The 17303-nt window shown below is 42.1% G+C and overlaps 1 protein-coding gene across 10 annotated transcripts in view; it reads left to right on the top strand.

Moving 5' to 3' along the window:
• Window positions 1-16988, top strand: part of LOC112157508 (ikaros family zinc finger protein) — a 36093-nt gene extending 19105 nt beyond the window's left edge. For 4 of the 10 annotated variants that reach the window (XM_024290270.2, XM_024290271.2, XM_036213594.1 and 1 more), the window contains 8 exons: window positions 2893-3134; window positions 3729-3794; window positions 4651-4758; window positions 6107-6484; window positions 10582-10749; window positions 11073-11189; window positions 11791-11901; window positions 16046-16988. In XM_024290270.2, coding sequence (XP_024146038.1) covers window positions 3743-3794; window positions 4651-4758; window positions 6107-6484; window positions 10582-10749; window positions 11073-11189; window positions 11791-11901; window positions 16046-16659 — 1548 coding nt within the window. In that variant the 5' untranslated portion in view covers window positions 2893-3134; window positions 3729-3742 and the 3' untranslated portion in view covers window positions 16660-16988. The remainder of the gene's footprint in view (window positions 1-2892; window positions 3135-3728; window positions 3795-4650; window positions 4759-6106; window positions 6485-10581; window positions 10750-11072; window positions 11190-11790; window positions 11902-16045) is intronic. The other 6 variants (XM_024290274.2, XM_036213603.1, XM_024290273.2 and 3 more) reach the window with 3 other exon arrangements.
• The last annotated feature ends 315 nt before the right edge of the window (window positions 16989-17303 follow it).

The raw sequence follows: 17303 nt of genomic DNA, 5'->3' as shown, positions 1-17303 counted from the left end.
TTATGGGCTCACGGAGCTAACCCAGCTGTTCCTAGATAAAGGCGGGGTACACCTTGAACACCTCATTCACCTCATTCTGATGCAGAGTCGCAGTCACACATCTATACACGTTCACATTCACAACTACAGACTTCTTGCTGTGAAGCAACAAGTGCCACAGTGGAGCCTAAAATTGTATCTTAAATAGGACACATTTTCTTTTGTAAAATGAACAGAAAATTTGCCAAAAGAATGAGTAAATATTTTGTTTTATTTTTTAGGAACAAATGTTTAATCTAGCTGAACAGTCACTGTTTAAGACATTGTATTTAATCAGGGCCGGGCCTGTGTCTAATAACAAATGCAATAATACATTTTTACAATCGTTTTTGAGCAAATTGAGTCTCAAGGCTTAAAAGTGAAAGTCCAAGTCATAGCTCAAGTCTTATTAGTCTTGACTGGAGGTCAAATTTACAGCTGCAGTCCAAGTCAGGCCTCAAGTCCTAAAGAGACAAGTCTAAGCCAACACTCCAGTCTTGGAAGGTCATATCTAAGCTAACCATTATGTTGTTAGGCCAGAGAAAGTCACTTCCAGGCCTCGAGGGCCGCATTCCTGCCTGTTTTCCAACATACTCAGCTCTGGCATGTTCTAATTGGCTGGGCATACCAGAACCAGGTAATCAGTCATGAGTAGGGCTTGGATATATGGAAATCATGCTAACATTGTAGCCCTCGAGGCCTGGAGTTTCCTATCCCTGTGTTAGGTTATAGTCTAAGTCAAGTCTTGATCCTTAAAGGGGCAAATCGAAGTCATATTCTTCCAACTGTAATATAAATTCATCTTAAATGATCAAGTCAAGGTCTAGTTTTGCGTCAATCTAAGTGTCACATTATGAGCAACAAGTCCGAGTCCTAACCAAGTCTCAAATCACTTCAAATTTGACTTTACATTTATGAACTATTGTATTAGTCAAGTTGTCAATAGACCAACCAGTCAAGAATATCTGATCTACTGTCCAAGTCATGTCTTAAGAGTTTAAGAGTTAAAGAGGAAAGTTGTGAGGGGAAAGTCAAAGGTTAAAGTCAAAGTAGATGAGAGTTAAGTAGATTTGTAAGTCAGGTACAATACTTGGTTTTTCAGCTACTGTTTAAATCAGGTCTGCAACCCTAAAAGAGGGAAGTCCACATTCAAGTCTAAGTCATAAAGGGGCAAATCCAAGCAATCTTCAAGCAACAGTCCAAGTCAAATTACAAGTTTTAGAGGGTTTAGTTCATATCAATTGTCTTTTCTTAACAACAGTCCTCAGACTTGTTTTGTTTTGTGTTTTGTCTGCTGTGGTTCACCTCTTTCTTCTGCACAACACAGAGACGGCTCTGAGAAGAACTAAGGGGGAAAAGTAGACAAACACAATGTCTGGTACAGTTAGCAAATCTGCAGGGTTCTGTATGTAAGAACTTGCCAATGACAAAGTTATAAAGCAAGCTGCTTTGTGAAAAAGAAGATAGATTTGCAAACCACATCTGAAACTTACTTGATCTTTTTCAGCTCGGTCGCACGTATTTTAGAACATTTTGTATGAAAAGTCACTTTGAATTTAAAAACCTAAGTCGGTTTCTAGTGTGTAGTTTCTGCAGAGCGGCAGGAGTTCATCAGAAATTCGCCTCTTGAGTTGTGAGTGGGACAGAGTAAGCCTGCCCTTATTTCCCACCATTACTTTGCACTTTTCCGCTAGCTTAAACACCCTCAATCTACATTACTGGTGAGCAAAAATGGTTACAATATCTGAGCTATCCAGCTGTACAGTTGTGAGTCAGATGATTGGATGAGGAAAACAAAGACGTACATGGATCCTGACCGGTTTAGAATGTTCCGGGCAATTTAAGCGAGCTTTTCCACTGAGTGTTGGACCATGCGGGATATAGACCGATGACGTAACTGTGCGACATAACAGTGCGAATGGAGCGAATGGAGCAACAATGGAGGTCATGCGTGAGCTCCTTTTTTTTTTGTTTTTGCTATGTTGTATACAGTGCCCCCCCCATGAAATGTCCTCCTTCAATGAATGTTTTACAAAGCAGGATCAGAAGTGTTTTTGATGAGTATGGATTGGTAACAGACATTCGTATTTGTGGATTTGGCATGTCTCTGGGTTCCCAACCCCCCTGAATAAAGGGGGAATACTGAATGAAAGAATATAGAATTCTTTGCGGGCGAAGAAGAGTACAAAAAAGATAAAACTTTCGGCTTGGATCTTGGGTTGGGGAAAGCGCTGGTCGGACGCTTGCTGTTGTTGTAATACCTTTCTGGAAATCAAAAGGTGATGACGGTTGCTCCGCCCTAACCGGTCCATTCCATTTTTCTATGGACCTACAGTCAATGGGGGACCAAAAATGGTGCAAGTCGGTGCTGATAACTGGTCCATTCCATAATATAAACGCTCAAAGTACCGGTCCATTCTGGACTGTTCAGTGGAAATGATTCACCTGTCTTCCAGTGGATGCATCAGAATGGAGCGGAGCAGGGAGCTTGTGGTTTACCTATTGTAGCATCTACGTCACAGCTACAAGCTTTTCAAACTGCATTTTCTTGTTAAAAACACAATTTCTACTTAAGTAGGTATTTAAATTCAGTAAGTACTAAGCTGTTCTGCTCAAAAGAACGTTTGTCACAAGTTTGTCACAGTTTAATTAGCAAATAAACAGACTATATAAAGACATTAATAATCCAAGAACAAAGTCCCTTCATTTTTGACAAACTTAGATACATGCATCCAATTGAAATCATTCATTCACTCAACCCACTTTGGCCACAAGATGGAGTCATGGCACTGAAACTGAACCACACCAGAGACCATGTGGAACTCCTCAAGTGCTGTCAAACCCACCATCACTTCTTTGTTTCTGTTCTAAAAGACACGGCGCCTTAAGCTCTTCAGACTCAAAAAAACAAGAGTGAGCGGCGGTTTGGTCGCTCTGACTCTCGGAGCCGTCTGCCGTAGATGAAGCTGAGATGTTGCTCCACCTCGCTCGAAATGAGTTCCTGTTCCTTTAAGGGATCTCTCCAGCGCTCAGAGCTCACGCCGCCTGTATTCCATATTCAGAGGACGTCCAGCGGTGGAGTGTGGGATCTCCTGTGGCGACTGAGCATCAAGCAGGTGAGAGTCCTCCATCATCAGTTTTGATCAAAATCAGATTAAAATTAATAAAAACAATCATTGTTTTGGAAATATCTGCAAGATGTAGACCTGAGCTCCTCGGTTTGTGATAAAATTTCCTGTCGCTGTTCTCCTCACAGCTCCACGAAGGATGAAACTATTAATCAGAGTAGTTATACATTTCTAATCTGTTTTAGTAGAGTTTTTAAAACTTTCTGAAACTTTCTGAGCTCAATAAAAGTAAAGAAAGAAGAATAATAGAATCATCATTAATGTGAACTTTGGAATGTTTTGGCTCCAATGAGCAAGCCCAGCAGGAAATAGATGAGCGGCACGTATCACCTCGTTCTCACAGAGCTAAATGTAGAAACAGGGTCGAGCAATCAACCGTGGGCTTTTACCCACTTTGACTTTTATACATGTCTGTTCAACAGACAGGAACAGCGAGAGACAGATATTGCTTAGAGTTTTTCTATTTACTTCAGAAATAAAGAAATAAAACTTCAGTTAGTTTAGAAAAAGTTCTCTGAGCTTTATTGATGCTTTTCTCTGCTTCTGCACCAAATACTGGACTGACACAATTCCTCTTTGCAGAAATACTTCTCAACATGAACATGGAGACATATCCTAAAGTTGCATCCCAGGACGGAACCGGGATGGGTGAGCGTCTGATTTCTTTGCTGAGTTACAGCACTTAGAAAAAAAATGATTGTTTTCAATTATTGCAAACAAACAGGTAGACATGCTAAACCTTGTTCAGACCAAATTTTCTTGTAGAATACAAGTTGTCCCCCAAAAATAGACTCAAAGTAGGGGAAAACAGGAGAAAAAAATACGTCAAAGCTACCTTTTACCATTGTTCAGCCTTTCAGTTACACTTCTACGATGCAAAAATGATCGACCTTTTCAGAGAAACCATATGGTTCTCCTGCAGATGAAGACCAGACAGAATATACTACTAGTAACAGAATATAGTGGAGCAAAATTTAAATAAAACTCTCTTTGCATTGGGCACACTTCCCCGCCCTTAAACGGTGCCCATGTCCCATCCCTGAGTTTGATTGGCACCACAGGTTGTTGTTTTTTCTCCAAATCTGAAACATAAACTCATCTCTCCATGGATTCAAAGGATCTTGGTTAAAGCTCCTCATCATTGTGTGGGATGTGAGGTACAGACTGTCTCCAGCTGAAATGTTTTTGTCTCAGGACTCGAAACAAAAAGATTTCATTTCTGCTTTGGCTTTTGAAACCTTTTGAATATTTTATGCACAAAATACAGTTGAAGATCAATATTCTTTGTGATTGTCCTGCACTTTTATTGAACTTAGTGTTTGGGGGGTAAACATTTTTCCCCGACTTCCACACCAATCAATCATGAAAATCTTTCAAAAGTGTTGGAGGCACGATCTACTCATGCAAAGTTCTCTAGAACCACCAACAGAGTGGGTTTTTTTGCACTTGTGTTTTGAATAAAAGCACAAAATGAGTGTTTAAGTCGGCGTTTGACACTTTCTAGAAGCTCCCAGTGATGCAGAGTTGAAGCAACAAGAAGAGGAAAAGGAGAAGCAGGAGAACTCAATAAATGAGAATGGACTGCACTGTGAGGAAAAAGTTTCAGATGCACGTATGTATCCCAAAAACACACACACATTCCTGTCTTCATTCAATTGTGGGGACCTGCCATATCAAAAACCACCCAAAACTATCTGTTTCCCTCTGAGTGTGACCTAAATCTTTAAACCAAGTGTTAACCATCGACAATAACTTAAATGCTCTGAAGACTTGGCTTAATGTCCCCACAACAAGACACAACCCTAAATGTTGGTCAACCAACTGAGCCCTCACAAGAGCATAAAAACAGGCACGCACACTCACAAGTTTGAAAACATTTTTCTGTTTTGCTTTGCACTTAAGCCGAAATTTCTGCACTCTTTTTGGTTTCATTGCTGCACTTTTGTTTTGACACTTGTGGATGTTGCACACTTCAACAACTGTACATTTTACCTTCAGCTGGAATTAAATAAGAGAAAAATATTTGGGTTTTATTTTCAGTTATAATTGCTGTTCACTGGATTTCACTGAAGCTGCTAAACTGCCTGTGCTACAATAATTAATCACTTTTAATGTTAATTTAAACAACGAAAACTCATTTAATAAGATGAGTGATTGATATCATCCGAGCTTTTTTAAGAGGCCTTTAAAACTGAGAGAACGTGACGTGTCAGAGAATTCTTTTTTGTCTGATTGGTAATAATTTACCCCTCTGGGTTTGCTTTATAAAGCAACCCCTAACCCTGCTCTGCAGCTGCTGCAGAGCCTGCGGTTCTCTGCTCGAAGACCCTGGACTCTATATCGGGCCTCTCGGATCTCTGTGTGCATAAGTTTCCATAGCACCTCTGAACGCCCTCCTCAGTACATATACTGCTCTTCAGCTCATCATCTGCCACCGCTGAGACCACAGTGTGGTTTCTGGATGGAACTGAGCGATGAGGGGGGGGGTTGGTTCACACTCAATTGGCTAGGTGAGAGGTCCTGCAAGTCAGCGCTAAGGACTCTGCACACCAGTGACGTGAGACATGTTCAAGCGTCTGTCCAAGTCCTACGTTTAACCATACGTGAAGAGAACGGGACTTTGCAGATGACTTTTGATCGGTGATGATCTTTGGCCTCCTCAACAGCCGTACTGACGCGGCTCTTTCAGAGCAGTTGAGGAATTGTTGTCAGACGGAGGCGCCTCTGTGACTCCCTTCTGCCCTGATTCTGGTTTCTCTGGTTTCAGAGGAAACGCTTCCCCGTTATCTCGACTGCACATCTTCTTTGTGACACTCAGCTCTGGCCCAAATTCAGCTCCCCATATTTTGGAGCTGTGCTTGTGCAAATATTAAAAATAAAAATGTGGAAGTGAAGACAGTGGCCTCCAGCTCCTTTTTTGGAAATGATTCATAACATTTTCGTTGTCTGATTCTACTCAGGAGTGATAAAAACTGAAGCTGAGGAGACGGAAGGTGAGGAGGGCTATGGGAAAGAGGCGAAGCTTTTACCAAAGGAGGAAGCAGAGGGAGGCAGCGAGGAGGACTTTGACGAGGAGAGGATGGAGGAGGACAACGATGAAGAGCAGGACATGGAAGGAGACGAAGAGGGAGACTCCCTAAACCTCCCGCAGGACCTGTCGCTGGTGGACTACTCGCGCTACGAAGACCCTAACCTCGCCGACCCCACGACTGAGCCCTCTCACGTCACCGAGGCCGGGCCCCCCCGCGCTCAATCACAAGGCAAGCTGAGCTGCGACATCTGCGGCCTGTCCTGCATCAGCATTAACGTGCTGCTCGTGCACAAGCGCAGCCACACGGGTAAGCACAGGAAGCTCGGTCCAGTCGCTGTACGAGCAAGTGACATGTCTGCTGTTGCTGTACAATAACAAGCACAAGCGGGCGGCGAGTGATGTGTGTGTGTGATGTGATGGCAAAGTCAGATAAGTGCTCAGTTTCAGGACGGAAAATCTCTCTGTGGTGGTCGACTGACAAAGAGCTGACGCGAGCTGCGAAACAAGGTCACGAATTCCTCCGTTTAATGTCATGAGGAATGCTGGCCGACATCCCTGCCGCCACTGTGCAGAGGAACGAGCGAACTTAGCTGTTAAACGCCACTGACCGGACCGTGTCTCGCAGCTCAGACTTGTGTGGCCAGCGTGACGGCCTGCGGTTCGCCCGTTTTCACGATAAAAAACATACTTTTGCGCCACAGGTTTTTTGAAACCTTGAGATATTCCTCCTAGCGTGTTTTCTGAGTCATGACAACACTGTTTTCTAATAATCACAATGGATGCTTCCTCTTTTCAAAGATGGTGTTTGATTCTCTTGACTTGCAATTCATGGCGATAAAACCACAGGTTCACTTTTTCTCCAGACTCGGAAAGTTATCAGCCAAAGCAAGTTATTCATTTCGCTGGAATGAGTTCAAACAAACAACCAGTTTAGAGGAGAACCCCCAACCTCCTTCTGCTGAGGTTTAATACCTTCTGATGCTGGACTAAGCCAGTTTTACCGAACTCTATATTCCACAAATAGGTGTCTTCAGGGGTGGATTCAGTCAATTCAGGGCCCAGGGGCAAACACGGGCTCCCACATAGCCTTTCTTCTCAAAAACATTTTGAACTAGAGGTCACTACAAAAAACGAATCTCAAGAAAGTAAAGAGACCCTTTTTTCAAGAACATTTATTTGTTGTCTTGCAACAAAAATCAAGAAAGTTTTTCTGTAGCAAGATAGTAAAAAAAAAAAAAAAAAAACTTGCGTTGGTGATGAGCAGTTTTTTCTTAAAATGAGAATTCTCAGTAAGGCAGTTTTTTTTTTTGCTTATTTAATGAAAATTTTTATAAATTTTAAGAATTTTTTACTTATTTCTATGAGGCCTGTTTTTGCAGAGTTATATAGTTGGAAAACATCATCTCTTGAGATTACGCAAATCAAACCTACTTCTATTGCTCTTTTTATAACTTGATCAGTCAAACCTGATCAAGTTAATAACACAAATTTCTTTAAAAGAGTCTTGAGTTCATTTTTGAGACACATCTTGAGTTTTTATAACAAAGATTAGTCTTAATATTTTAACTAATTTAAATTATTTAACCCTCTTGCTCTCTTATGGGGTCCAGATGACCCCACCCTTATATTGATGTTTGATCCCTCCCATGACAAAGGTGGACAGGATTTTAGTCAAAATGAACCTAAATATGAAACCAATCAACCCGAGTTTGCATAGAAAATATGAATCTGAAATTGCAAAGCAGAAAATAAACTCAAACAACTTCGACAAACTTTATTTTTGACTTTTTATCAATGATGTTGACCAAAAAAAATCTTGAAAATTATCTTTTTTTTGGCTACTCCAATCGTTTTGTGGGGCGCCACAGCAAAGTGGATTTTTGTGGCAGATTCCTTTACAGCCACAACCAGGCTATAAAGATGATTGAAGTACTACCCGCTGGCAGGCGCAGTGCCCACTGTCCGAACAGTCCTGAAACTAGCATGCTGGAGGACAACCAATCCAATTGTGGTATTGGTGTTTTATTTCACTCCTAGATGTCTTTTCTAAGAAAAACCTGCAACGAATCCTATGAAAAAATTGGGGCGCTTATCTCATGTTGACCCTTATCATGGTGACTTTGCTAAAAATCTATACCTCAAGCACACACTTCCTCTTTGGTTCTTTCTAAACCTACGCAGGGCATGAGCGCCAGCCAATAAAAACAACCAACTGTGTGGTCCTCCAGTATCTGGTGCAGATGAATCAGCAATGTTTGACTGATATGTGGACTTCTTGAGCATCAATCTAATTATCCTCGCTGCTGTGTGGTTCCCTCTAACATTTGCCAAATACCAACAGCTCATCTTTATTCTCTGGAAGTTTATCAAAAACGTATTTTAATATAATGACATAGGTGTCTAAATCAGAACAGCTGCCCATGAAGCTGTTCGGAACCCAAATGTTTAATATTCTTCACCAACTTGGGTTTTTCCTCACAAAATAAATAAATATGTTTTTCTACAAAGTCATTGTCACAGTTTGTTGTTAGCTAAAAGTGTGGCAACAATATAGCCCGCTGATCCAGTGATTCTAGGTTCTGATCTGTTTAATCAAATGGGTGAAAACCCAAATTAAATTAATGCTTATTTTTTTAAATTTCTAAATCTGAAATCCAAGAGTGAAGCATCTTTGAGGCACAAGCCAAGGATTTTATGAGCTGAAATTCGGTCACTCCATCATCATGATGTCTTATACTTCAAAGAATATTTTCTGGTCTTTATCTTATCTTTTTCTATTGTATGTTGAAATTTAGTTTAAGTTCTGATTCTTGTCCAGTGTAGGTAAGACGCACTTTTTGATTTAGCTTAAATATAAGTAAACCCATGTTCTGTGGGTTGCTGATGCACTTTTCTGATCATAGCTAAACAATAGGCTCGCTAATTGCTATCTGTCGCTAATTGCAATCTTAAATCTGATTTTCTGGTGAGTAGCCCAACCAAAATTTAAAGTAAAATATTTCAGTTTTAACAAAATTAATACAGTTTTTTTATTTTGAATTCTGTCATCCATTAAAGACAAAGCTTTATAAGTAGTCACATTATTACCCTGTATGAAGCTCCGTACTCTGCTCCATTCGGATGCACTTGCAGCCAAAAAGATTTGTGTACCTCTTTGTTTTCCCCATCCGAGCTGGAGTTTTGCTCAAAACTGTTCGACCGGATATTTTCAATAATCCTCACCGTTTCTGTTGCACCTTTAATGCTTTGTTGGGGTTGCGATTGGCTGTCAGCTAGCACTACAGTGTGTAAACAGAGAGCTCTCATCAACGTAGTGGAATGGGGGGCGGAGTTTCTTTGCAGCAAGAGTCCCGCCCACAACTCAATGGTGAATTCTAATGAACTGCTGCTTCGCAGAAACTATATCCTAGAAAAAGTTTTTGATTTTGGCTCAAAACGGACATAAACATATTTAAAAGACCACTGAGAACACTTTTACAATAGTGGGACTTTAAATAAAAACGATTAATCATTTCTATGTCTGATATTGAGCTAATTTTCTGATCCAACAATGCTGGTACTACATTTTTGGGACTGATTTCTGTAAATGATAATAATAGATCTAAAGCAAAAAAAAAATTGGCTAGTTAGTTGTCAGATATACAGATAAATGTAGATAAATGTTGTGATCAGCGCACATTTTAAAAACTTTATTGATCTTCTGACTTTCATTTAAAGTCCCCCTATGACATTTTTTTTAATTTAAAACAACTTTCTCAGCTGTATTTTAATTTAAATTATGACGTTTTTAACCAAAATCCCATAACCTAAATGTCTTAAAAAGACATTTTTCATGTTGATCTGAAGCCTCTGTTTCCAAAATCTCCTCTGAGGGGGCGTGGCTTTTGGTGCTGTGCTGAGTAGTCCCACCCCTGATCTCCCTCCCCCGTCTGATTATGATAGCTCCGTGTCTCGCTAGCGTAAATCTTTACCGCTGCTCCATAAAACCGTCAAGCAATATCGGTAATGTCTTCTCTTCAACGGGACCTGAGCGAGACACGCCAAATGAGGGTATAGCGCATGTGTAGTATAGCTGTTGTGACGTAATAAAGGCTCATTAATTCAAACAGAGATTTTCTGCGACAGTTTGATTGACAGCAATTTAAAAGGAGAAATACTCGGAAATGCAAAAATGAAATAATTACTTATTATATTTGTTCTTTTTCATGAAAAAAGCCTCAGAAAACTTTATTTTCATGGGGGGGGGCTTTAACCCATATTGATAGAAAATAGGAAAAAAAAAGTTTGTCAAATATCTGGGGCAAATCACACCATGATATGATACAGAGGAAGAGACGGTGCAAGCAGATGAGGTTTTTGTGCAAACTCTGTATTTACTGGCTGTTTGTCTCTCTTTTGCTCCAGGTGAGAGGCCTTTCCACTGCAGTCAGTGTGGGGCCTCCTTCACCCAGAAGGGAAACCTGCTTCGCCACATCAAACTGCACTCCGGGGAGAAGCCTTTCAAATGCCCGATGTGCAGCTACGCCTGCCGCCGCCGTGACGCCCTGAGCGGGCACCTGCGCACCCATTCTGGTAGCAGCCAGCCTCACACCGACATCACGTGCGGCACTGAAATGCACTGATACTGTAGGCACCTGTGTACAGTATCATGGCGGTTGGCTGTTTCATGTTGGTTTCTCTCTCTTTGAATCCTGAAACTCGAGGCGTGCCGAGTGTACATGGCTCTTCCAGTAACGCGCCGCCATGCACATGTCACACATATGATACCTGACTCACCCAGCCTTGGAAACTTCACTCTCAGCTGTTACCGCGCAGACACCAAAACACACGTTGTTTTGAACCGACCTGCCTACAACTCTGTTTCTAATGCTCATTCGATTAACCTCTTCCCACAGTGGAGAAGCCGTTCAAGTGCAACCACTGCAGTCGCAGCTACAAGCAGAGGAGCTCTCTTGAAGAACACAGGGAGAGGTGTCATGTGTACATCCAGAGCAAGGCCGGCATGGAAAGAGGTGAGCCGCCGCTCTGCAGCATCTCTTCTGCAGGCGACTTAATTTGGGGAGGATACAATGAGCATCCAACCCTATGGCAGACATCTGCTAGAAAACACAAAGATGCTGCTCTTATGGCCTCGATAAATGAATGAACCCCAGCTGAAATAGGTTATGGCGGCTGTGGTGTGAAGGCTCAGTGCTGTTGCTCATGTCAGCAAAAGGGAAGCCAAATAGGGCAACTGGCTGCATCAGGGTTGATCGCCTCCCCCCCCATGAAAAATGCCTCCGTGTACCGACAGGACACTTTCAGATTGCAAAACGCAGACAGCGCTCTGTCTTCTGTGGTCACCGAATGTCGTAAGTTTAGTGCCGTCGTGGTGAGGAAGTACATCCTCATCCTGTGGTCTCCTCTCCTCCACTGATGAGGAAAACGGCGAAGAAAAAAAAGCAACGACAATCAGGAAGTGAGGTCAATGGAACCGCTGATTTGAAATTAATATCTCTTGTCGTTTGAAGACGCAGACGTGCAGGCGGCTGCTGCAGCTCGGTCGAAAAAAGGAGGTCTTCATTTCCCCCTCTGTCTCTTTTGTCATTTTTTCTTTCTGCTGCTGTGGTGCAGAGGACGGCCACACATCCAGGCCTCAGATGGGCCCGGAGCGCGCGCTGCTGCTCGACCGACTCGCCAGCAACGTCGCCAAACGGAAGAGTTCGATGCCGCAGAAGTTTACCGGTAAGACTAACGTTTTAGATTCAGATTCAGTCAATTTTATTAGTCCCAGAGGGCAATTCATCTGCAGCATTTCCAGTGCAGTTTCATGCTCACATTTAATGTGTCAGATCATTATAGTTTAAAATAAATACTCATTGGCTCAGTTGCAACAATATACAACAATGTCACTGAATCAATAGCCTCAGAAAACACTTTTATCTAAATTTAACAATGGAATTGCTGAGGGCACAAAAGACTGTGAAAAACGATTGGTTTTCCTGTAGGAGCATAAAGGGCATCAAAACAAAGCCGCAATCGAATCGATTTTCTCAATTGGAGCTCCCAAGAATAATCATGAGCTTTTTTTATCTGCAGCATGTGATGGAATTTCCAGATCTAAAGGAAAAAAACTTTTATTTTAGAATATTTTCATTATTTTTGGGGACAAAATCAGATAGAAAATTATCCTTTTTTTTGTCCGTATCTCAGCTGAACCTTTGATTATCCTACATTTGCTGCACAGAAAACCAGCAAATATCGGAAATCCTCATGTACATCATTAAAATTTCTCCCTTTTTGTCGAAGCGTCAGCCTAACCTATGGCTTAATTTATAAAACTGAAGTTCTGGTCTTTCACAAAAAAAGAGGGTGGAGTCAAGAGACAGACTCCACCCTCTTAACCAGGGGTCCCCAAACTACGGCCCACGGGCCGGATCCAGCCCCCCTCCACATTTGGCCCGGCCCCCTAAACACTATCATAGATGCATGATTTATTTTTTTTTTAGTCTGGCCATGCGATTGAGACCATAGCGTGACTTTTATTCCACTCTTCTGCAGTCTGTGCTCCTATCCGGTTATGTGTGGCTTTCTCTTAAACTTTAAATATTTGACTTTAGACACAACCTGCGATTTTTACTCTTCTTTTGTTAGCCTATAAACTGATCCCACATCAGAGAAGAAAACTGCGATGTGGACCTCACGAGAAAAAGTTTGGTGATCCCTGCTCTCAAGCAGGTGTTTTCACCAGACATGATTCAAAAATAGCTTTGCTTCTTTTGCTTTTCTGCATCTTTATGTTACTTTGCAATAAAAATCATGAAATCCTTTGAAAAAATATATTTATTTCTAATTATTTTGATATATATTTTACATGTTTTTCAACACAGCTTTTAAAATGTTTGCTGCCTTTAAAGCCAAAACAAAAATGTTTTTTTGTGTCTGTCTGTCTGAGCTGCTTGTTTGTCTGTTTATCTTTGCTGGCCTCCATCTCCTACCAGACCGCAGACCTCGTAGCTGCACACAGCACTGAGTGGTCTCCTCCACCATAAATTCTCTGCAGGAGTTGAGTGGTAGGTGGGTAACTCTGCATGGTTCATTCAACCACTTTGAGTGGGAAAGAGACACAGAAAATATCTATATATTCTTTTTTTCTCATGTCATTTCTGGGGTTAATTACTCACTGTTGTGCTTTGAATTTGAATGCAGATAAGCTGGGGCGATGAGTGATCAAAAGTTTGCAGTTCGAGTAAACTGCTGAGCTGGCACCTCCATTTCCCAAACTTTATGAGCGCGCTTCTCAATAGGCTCCTCTCACCTTTCGGTTCAGACTCAACTTGGCTTGTTGTAGTTTTGCAATCACGCCTTTGGCTGCTCGTGTGCACACATTCACACACCAACCAAAAAGAAAGAAAGAAAGAAAAAAAAACTCCTACGTCTATCAGCTCGACAAATGAAGTGAGATCTTTCATTATGACAACTACAGGGGAAAAGAGAAGTAAGAGAGTCGACCACAGAAAGAGAAAAAGAGCAGGCGGGAGATGAGAAACGTGAGCAGGTGTCTGTGTGTGTCAATACGGGTGTAACGCAGCTGCACTTCGTCTGCTTCCTCTGTCCTCTCATGCCGCAGGATTTGCTCCCTCTGCCACGCTTCTGTAAAACTCTTTTCCAGCCTTCAAAAGAGAGAAGCAGATCTGTGTCTTCCCTTCTTCTCTGTTAAGCTACGTTCACACCGGCCTCGGCAAAGCCAGTTCAAGCGACCTGTGTTTCGGGCTTCTGCGTTTAAAACTCTTTATTTTGTGCGCAGCTGCACAAGTCTCTACGACTGGTACATACAAAATGTCATAGAACTGAAAGTTAAACCAACTTGACCAGTCAGTGACCCGGATTCAGTAGTGAGGTTTGGATGACGTACCTTTTAATTCATGGAAGTGCCAAGTAAAAATTGATCATGGAGGAGAAATTAATGATTGCGGTTTGTGTCCAGCTGGAGATTTGCACCAATTTAAAATTTCACACCAAGCTTCTTCCAACTTGCAGACTAGTAACAGCAAAAAAAAAGAAGAAGAAGCCCATCCCTGCTAGTCCAGAGTGAACAGTGTGAACTTAGCGTGAGGAAAGACTTCCTCCAAGATCCAAACGACTTATAACAGCATCTTCCTTCAGCTGTTTATGTCACAGGGAATAGAAATGCAAGAATATTACAGTAAGAACCTGGAAAACGTGAATTTGTAAAAATACACCTGCAGAAATGTTATTTAAAAATGTCAAATGTTCAAAAACGTTTCATTAATGAGGTCTCGACAGCTTTCTTGGACCGTCTTTTTAAACTGTAAATCTGGTTAATTTTGACCTGATAGAAATACTTACAAGTCACTTTGGCCAAGTTTAAGTCAAGCCTCTTGGTTTAAATAATTTGTCTCAAAAACAAGTGGGGAAACAATAACAGACATTTAAAATTTTCTATGAATAAAATAGTAAATAAACTTTGTTTGTAAGACCTTACATTATTGTCTCAGAGGTAGAAAGTAAATCAGCATTGCCTACAAAACTTTAAACCCCACCCACCCATTCTAAAAACCAACTTGAATAGATCATATCATCATCTGCAAACATGATTTCCACTAGAACAGGGATTTGCAACATGCGGCTCCAGATCCACATGTGGCTCTTTTATCTCTCCACGGTGGCTCCTTGGCCAAACATAAAATAAGTCATGGAGACTATTGACTCAGCCACGTCAACCGTCTGAGTCACCAGCTCCCTGATAATGGCTGCCTAACCAAAACTACCTAAAGAAAACCAATAAACAAAGCCCGCAAGCTAAGACTACCAAACTCTAACCCCAAACTAAAATAACAAAACCCAGCAGTGTAAGACTGCTGATGACAAAGAGGGGCATAGAGCGTCTTATTTTGAAAATAAGTTATTCGAGCTTCTGTCGAACAAAGAAAAAAAATTGAGCGATGCTAGCTTCTTTTTATATTTTTGCTTTTTTTGTGCCAAAAAATAAATAGACATAATTAATATTTATTATTTTAAAAAAGAAGTTCAAGAAGGAAAATCCAAATGTCTTAAAAGCTAAAATAAGATTATGTGGCTCCTTCTAGGTTTTGATCAGTAGAAAAGGAGCCCAAATGGCTCTTTTATTGCTAGAAGTTGCCGACCCCTCCACTAGAAGAAAAGTGTTGATCTGTTGAAGCCAACTCCCTAATCCTAAACATGTAAAATGTATCTGCTTCACACATTTTTTTTTCTCAAAATAGTTCTAGAGTTGTAGCAGGTGTCTCAAACTGTTTAATTTAATCTCTATGAGGGTAGTATTAAAAGCATTGCAGGAAATTCTCACACAAATCTCTAAATTTAAGCTAATTGGTGAGTTTTCTCAAAGTTTTCTCAGTCTGTCACAACGTTTTTGTGGGCGGAACCATTGGTGCGGGGCAACCCTAAAAGAGAACTATCTGTTTACAGGCACAGACCCTCTCACCCCCTATGTAATAATACCGGTGTGACAAAAATGCCAAGCAATATTTTAAGCCAGATGTCAGCCAAGACGTAGAAAATAAAGACGTTTATGGATCGATTTGAGTGTGAGGGGATTCATCAGAATGAAGAGGAGCAGGGAGCTTGGCGTTTTTTGACTTATTCACAATTTGAATTGAAAAAAAAAACTCAGAAATCTAACTTTGAGTTTAGTTTTTCTTTTGTTTGACCTCCATCATCAAAAAAAGATACAAAAACATGTTAAAATAACAAAAACCCAATTTTCACTGGAGTGAGTCTTTAACAGATATATTTATTTAATTTCACCTGAAACATTTCTCTGTTTTTGCTTGACTCTTTTTTTGCGGATCCTCCTTGAGTTTCTCTGATTGTGTGATCGCTCTAGGTGACAATGGCGTCTGTCTGGACCTGAGCTTTAACCGGGACCTGGTTCACCGCTCTGATGTGAAGGAGCATCCTGCAGGCTCTCCAGGGCCCAACGGGCAACCGCAGCCCCTCCTCTCAGGCCCAGATGGCGACCCCCCTCCCTCCCACAGGCCATACCCAATCCCACTGAACCGCGCTGACATCATCACCAATGGGCACAAGATGGGCCTGCCGGCCCTGGGTCTCCCCCTTGGCTCCCAGCCGCCCATAAGCTTGGACTCGTTCCACCCCGAAGGCTCCCCGATGTCCCAGCCTGTCATGTACAGCTTAGGGCCCCTGCTTGGGGGGGGTCTGAGTCACCAGAACGGCATCCCCCAGCCGATGCCGCTGTCGCCCCTGGAGGCCCTGCGAGTGATGCGGTCCGACGGGGAGGCCGCGGTGCCGTCCGGGTCCGTGTACCCCTGTGGTCACTGCAGGGTGATCTTCCTGGACTACGTCATGTTCACCATCCACATGGGGTGCCACGGCTTCCGCGACCCGCTGGAGTGCAACGTGTGCGGCCACCGCAGCCGGGACCGTTATGAGTTCTCCTCCCACATAGCCCGCGGCGAGCACCGCCTAGAACTGAAGTAGCTCGCAGACAGGTGCCACTGGGACAGATGACGGTTTACTCATACGAGTAGCTGTAGTATCAGAAATGAAAGTATGAAGTGGGAGCCGAGCTTGATCTTTGAGTGTGTGAGTGAGAATTTGAGGAGACGTTGTAGGAGGGTGACGGTCCTCTTAACCACCATGCACTCATATGAAAAGACGGTCTGATAGGTGTCTTTGTTCCAAACTGCAGCCACTGTTTGTGCCATAAAGTCGTGCAAATGTAAACCAGAGACCAAAACCAAAAAAAAAAACAGTGCTTTTATTGTGCATTGACTGCTGTTTATCTGAGTAAAGATGTAAAAATAAAAGTCAGCCCTTCCTCCATTGCACATTCAAGACTGCAAAAAAAAAAAAAAAAATCCTATTATCTCGAAGGTCACATGTCTCTTTTTTTAGGCTGTGGTTTTCTGAGAGGTGCAGTTCACAGCTTCAAAGGACATCACTTCACTCTGCACGCAGCGATGGTTTCTCCCTCCACAAAATTTCACTCTTCAGGCGCTCCTGCAGCGCAGAAACGCCTCACAGCTCTGCAGACGCTTTTCCTGCGCTAAAGAGGATGACTGCTCTCCTGAGAGGGTTGACATTTCATCTGGTTTGCAAATAAAGGGGGGAGCTTCTAACCC

Source organism: Oryzias melastigma, linkage group LG1 (assembly GCF_002922805.2).
Source record: "Oryzias melastigma strain HK-1 linkage group LG1, ASM292280v2, whole genome shotgun sequence".
Taxonomy (NCBI): Eukaryota; Metazoa; Chordata; class Actinopteri; order Beloniformes; family Adrianichthyidae; genus Oryzias; species Oryzias melastigma.
Note: the sequence above shows the minus strand (reverse complement) of the source record. Positions and strands in the feature narration are given on the sequence as shown.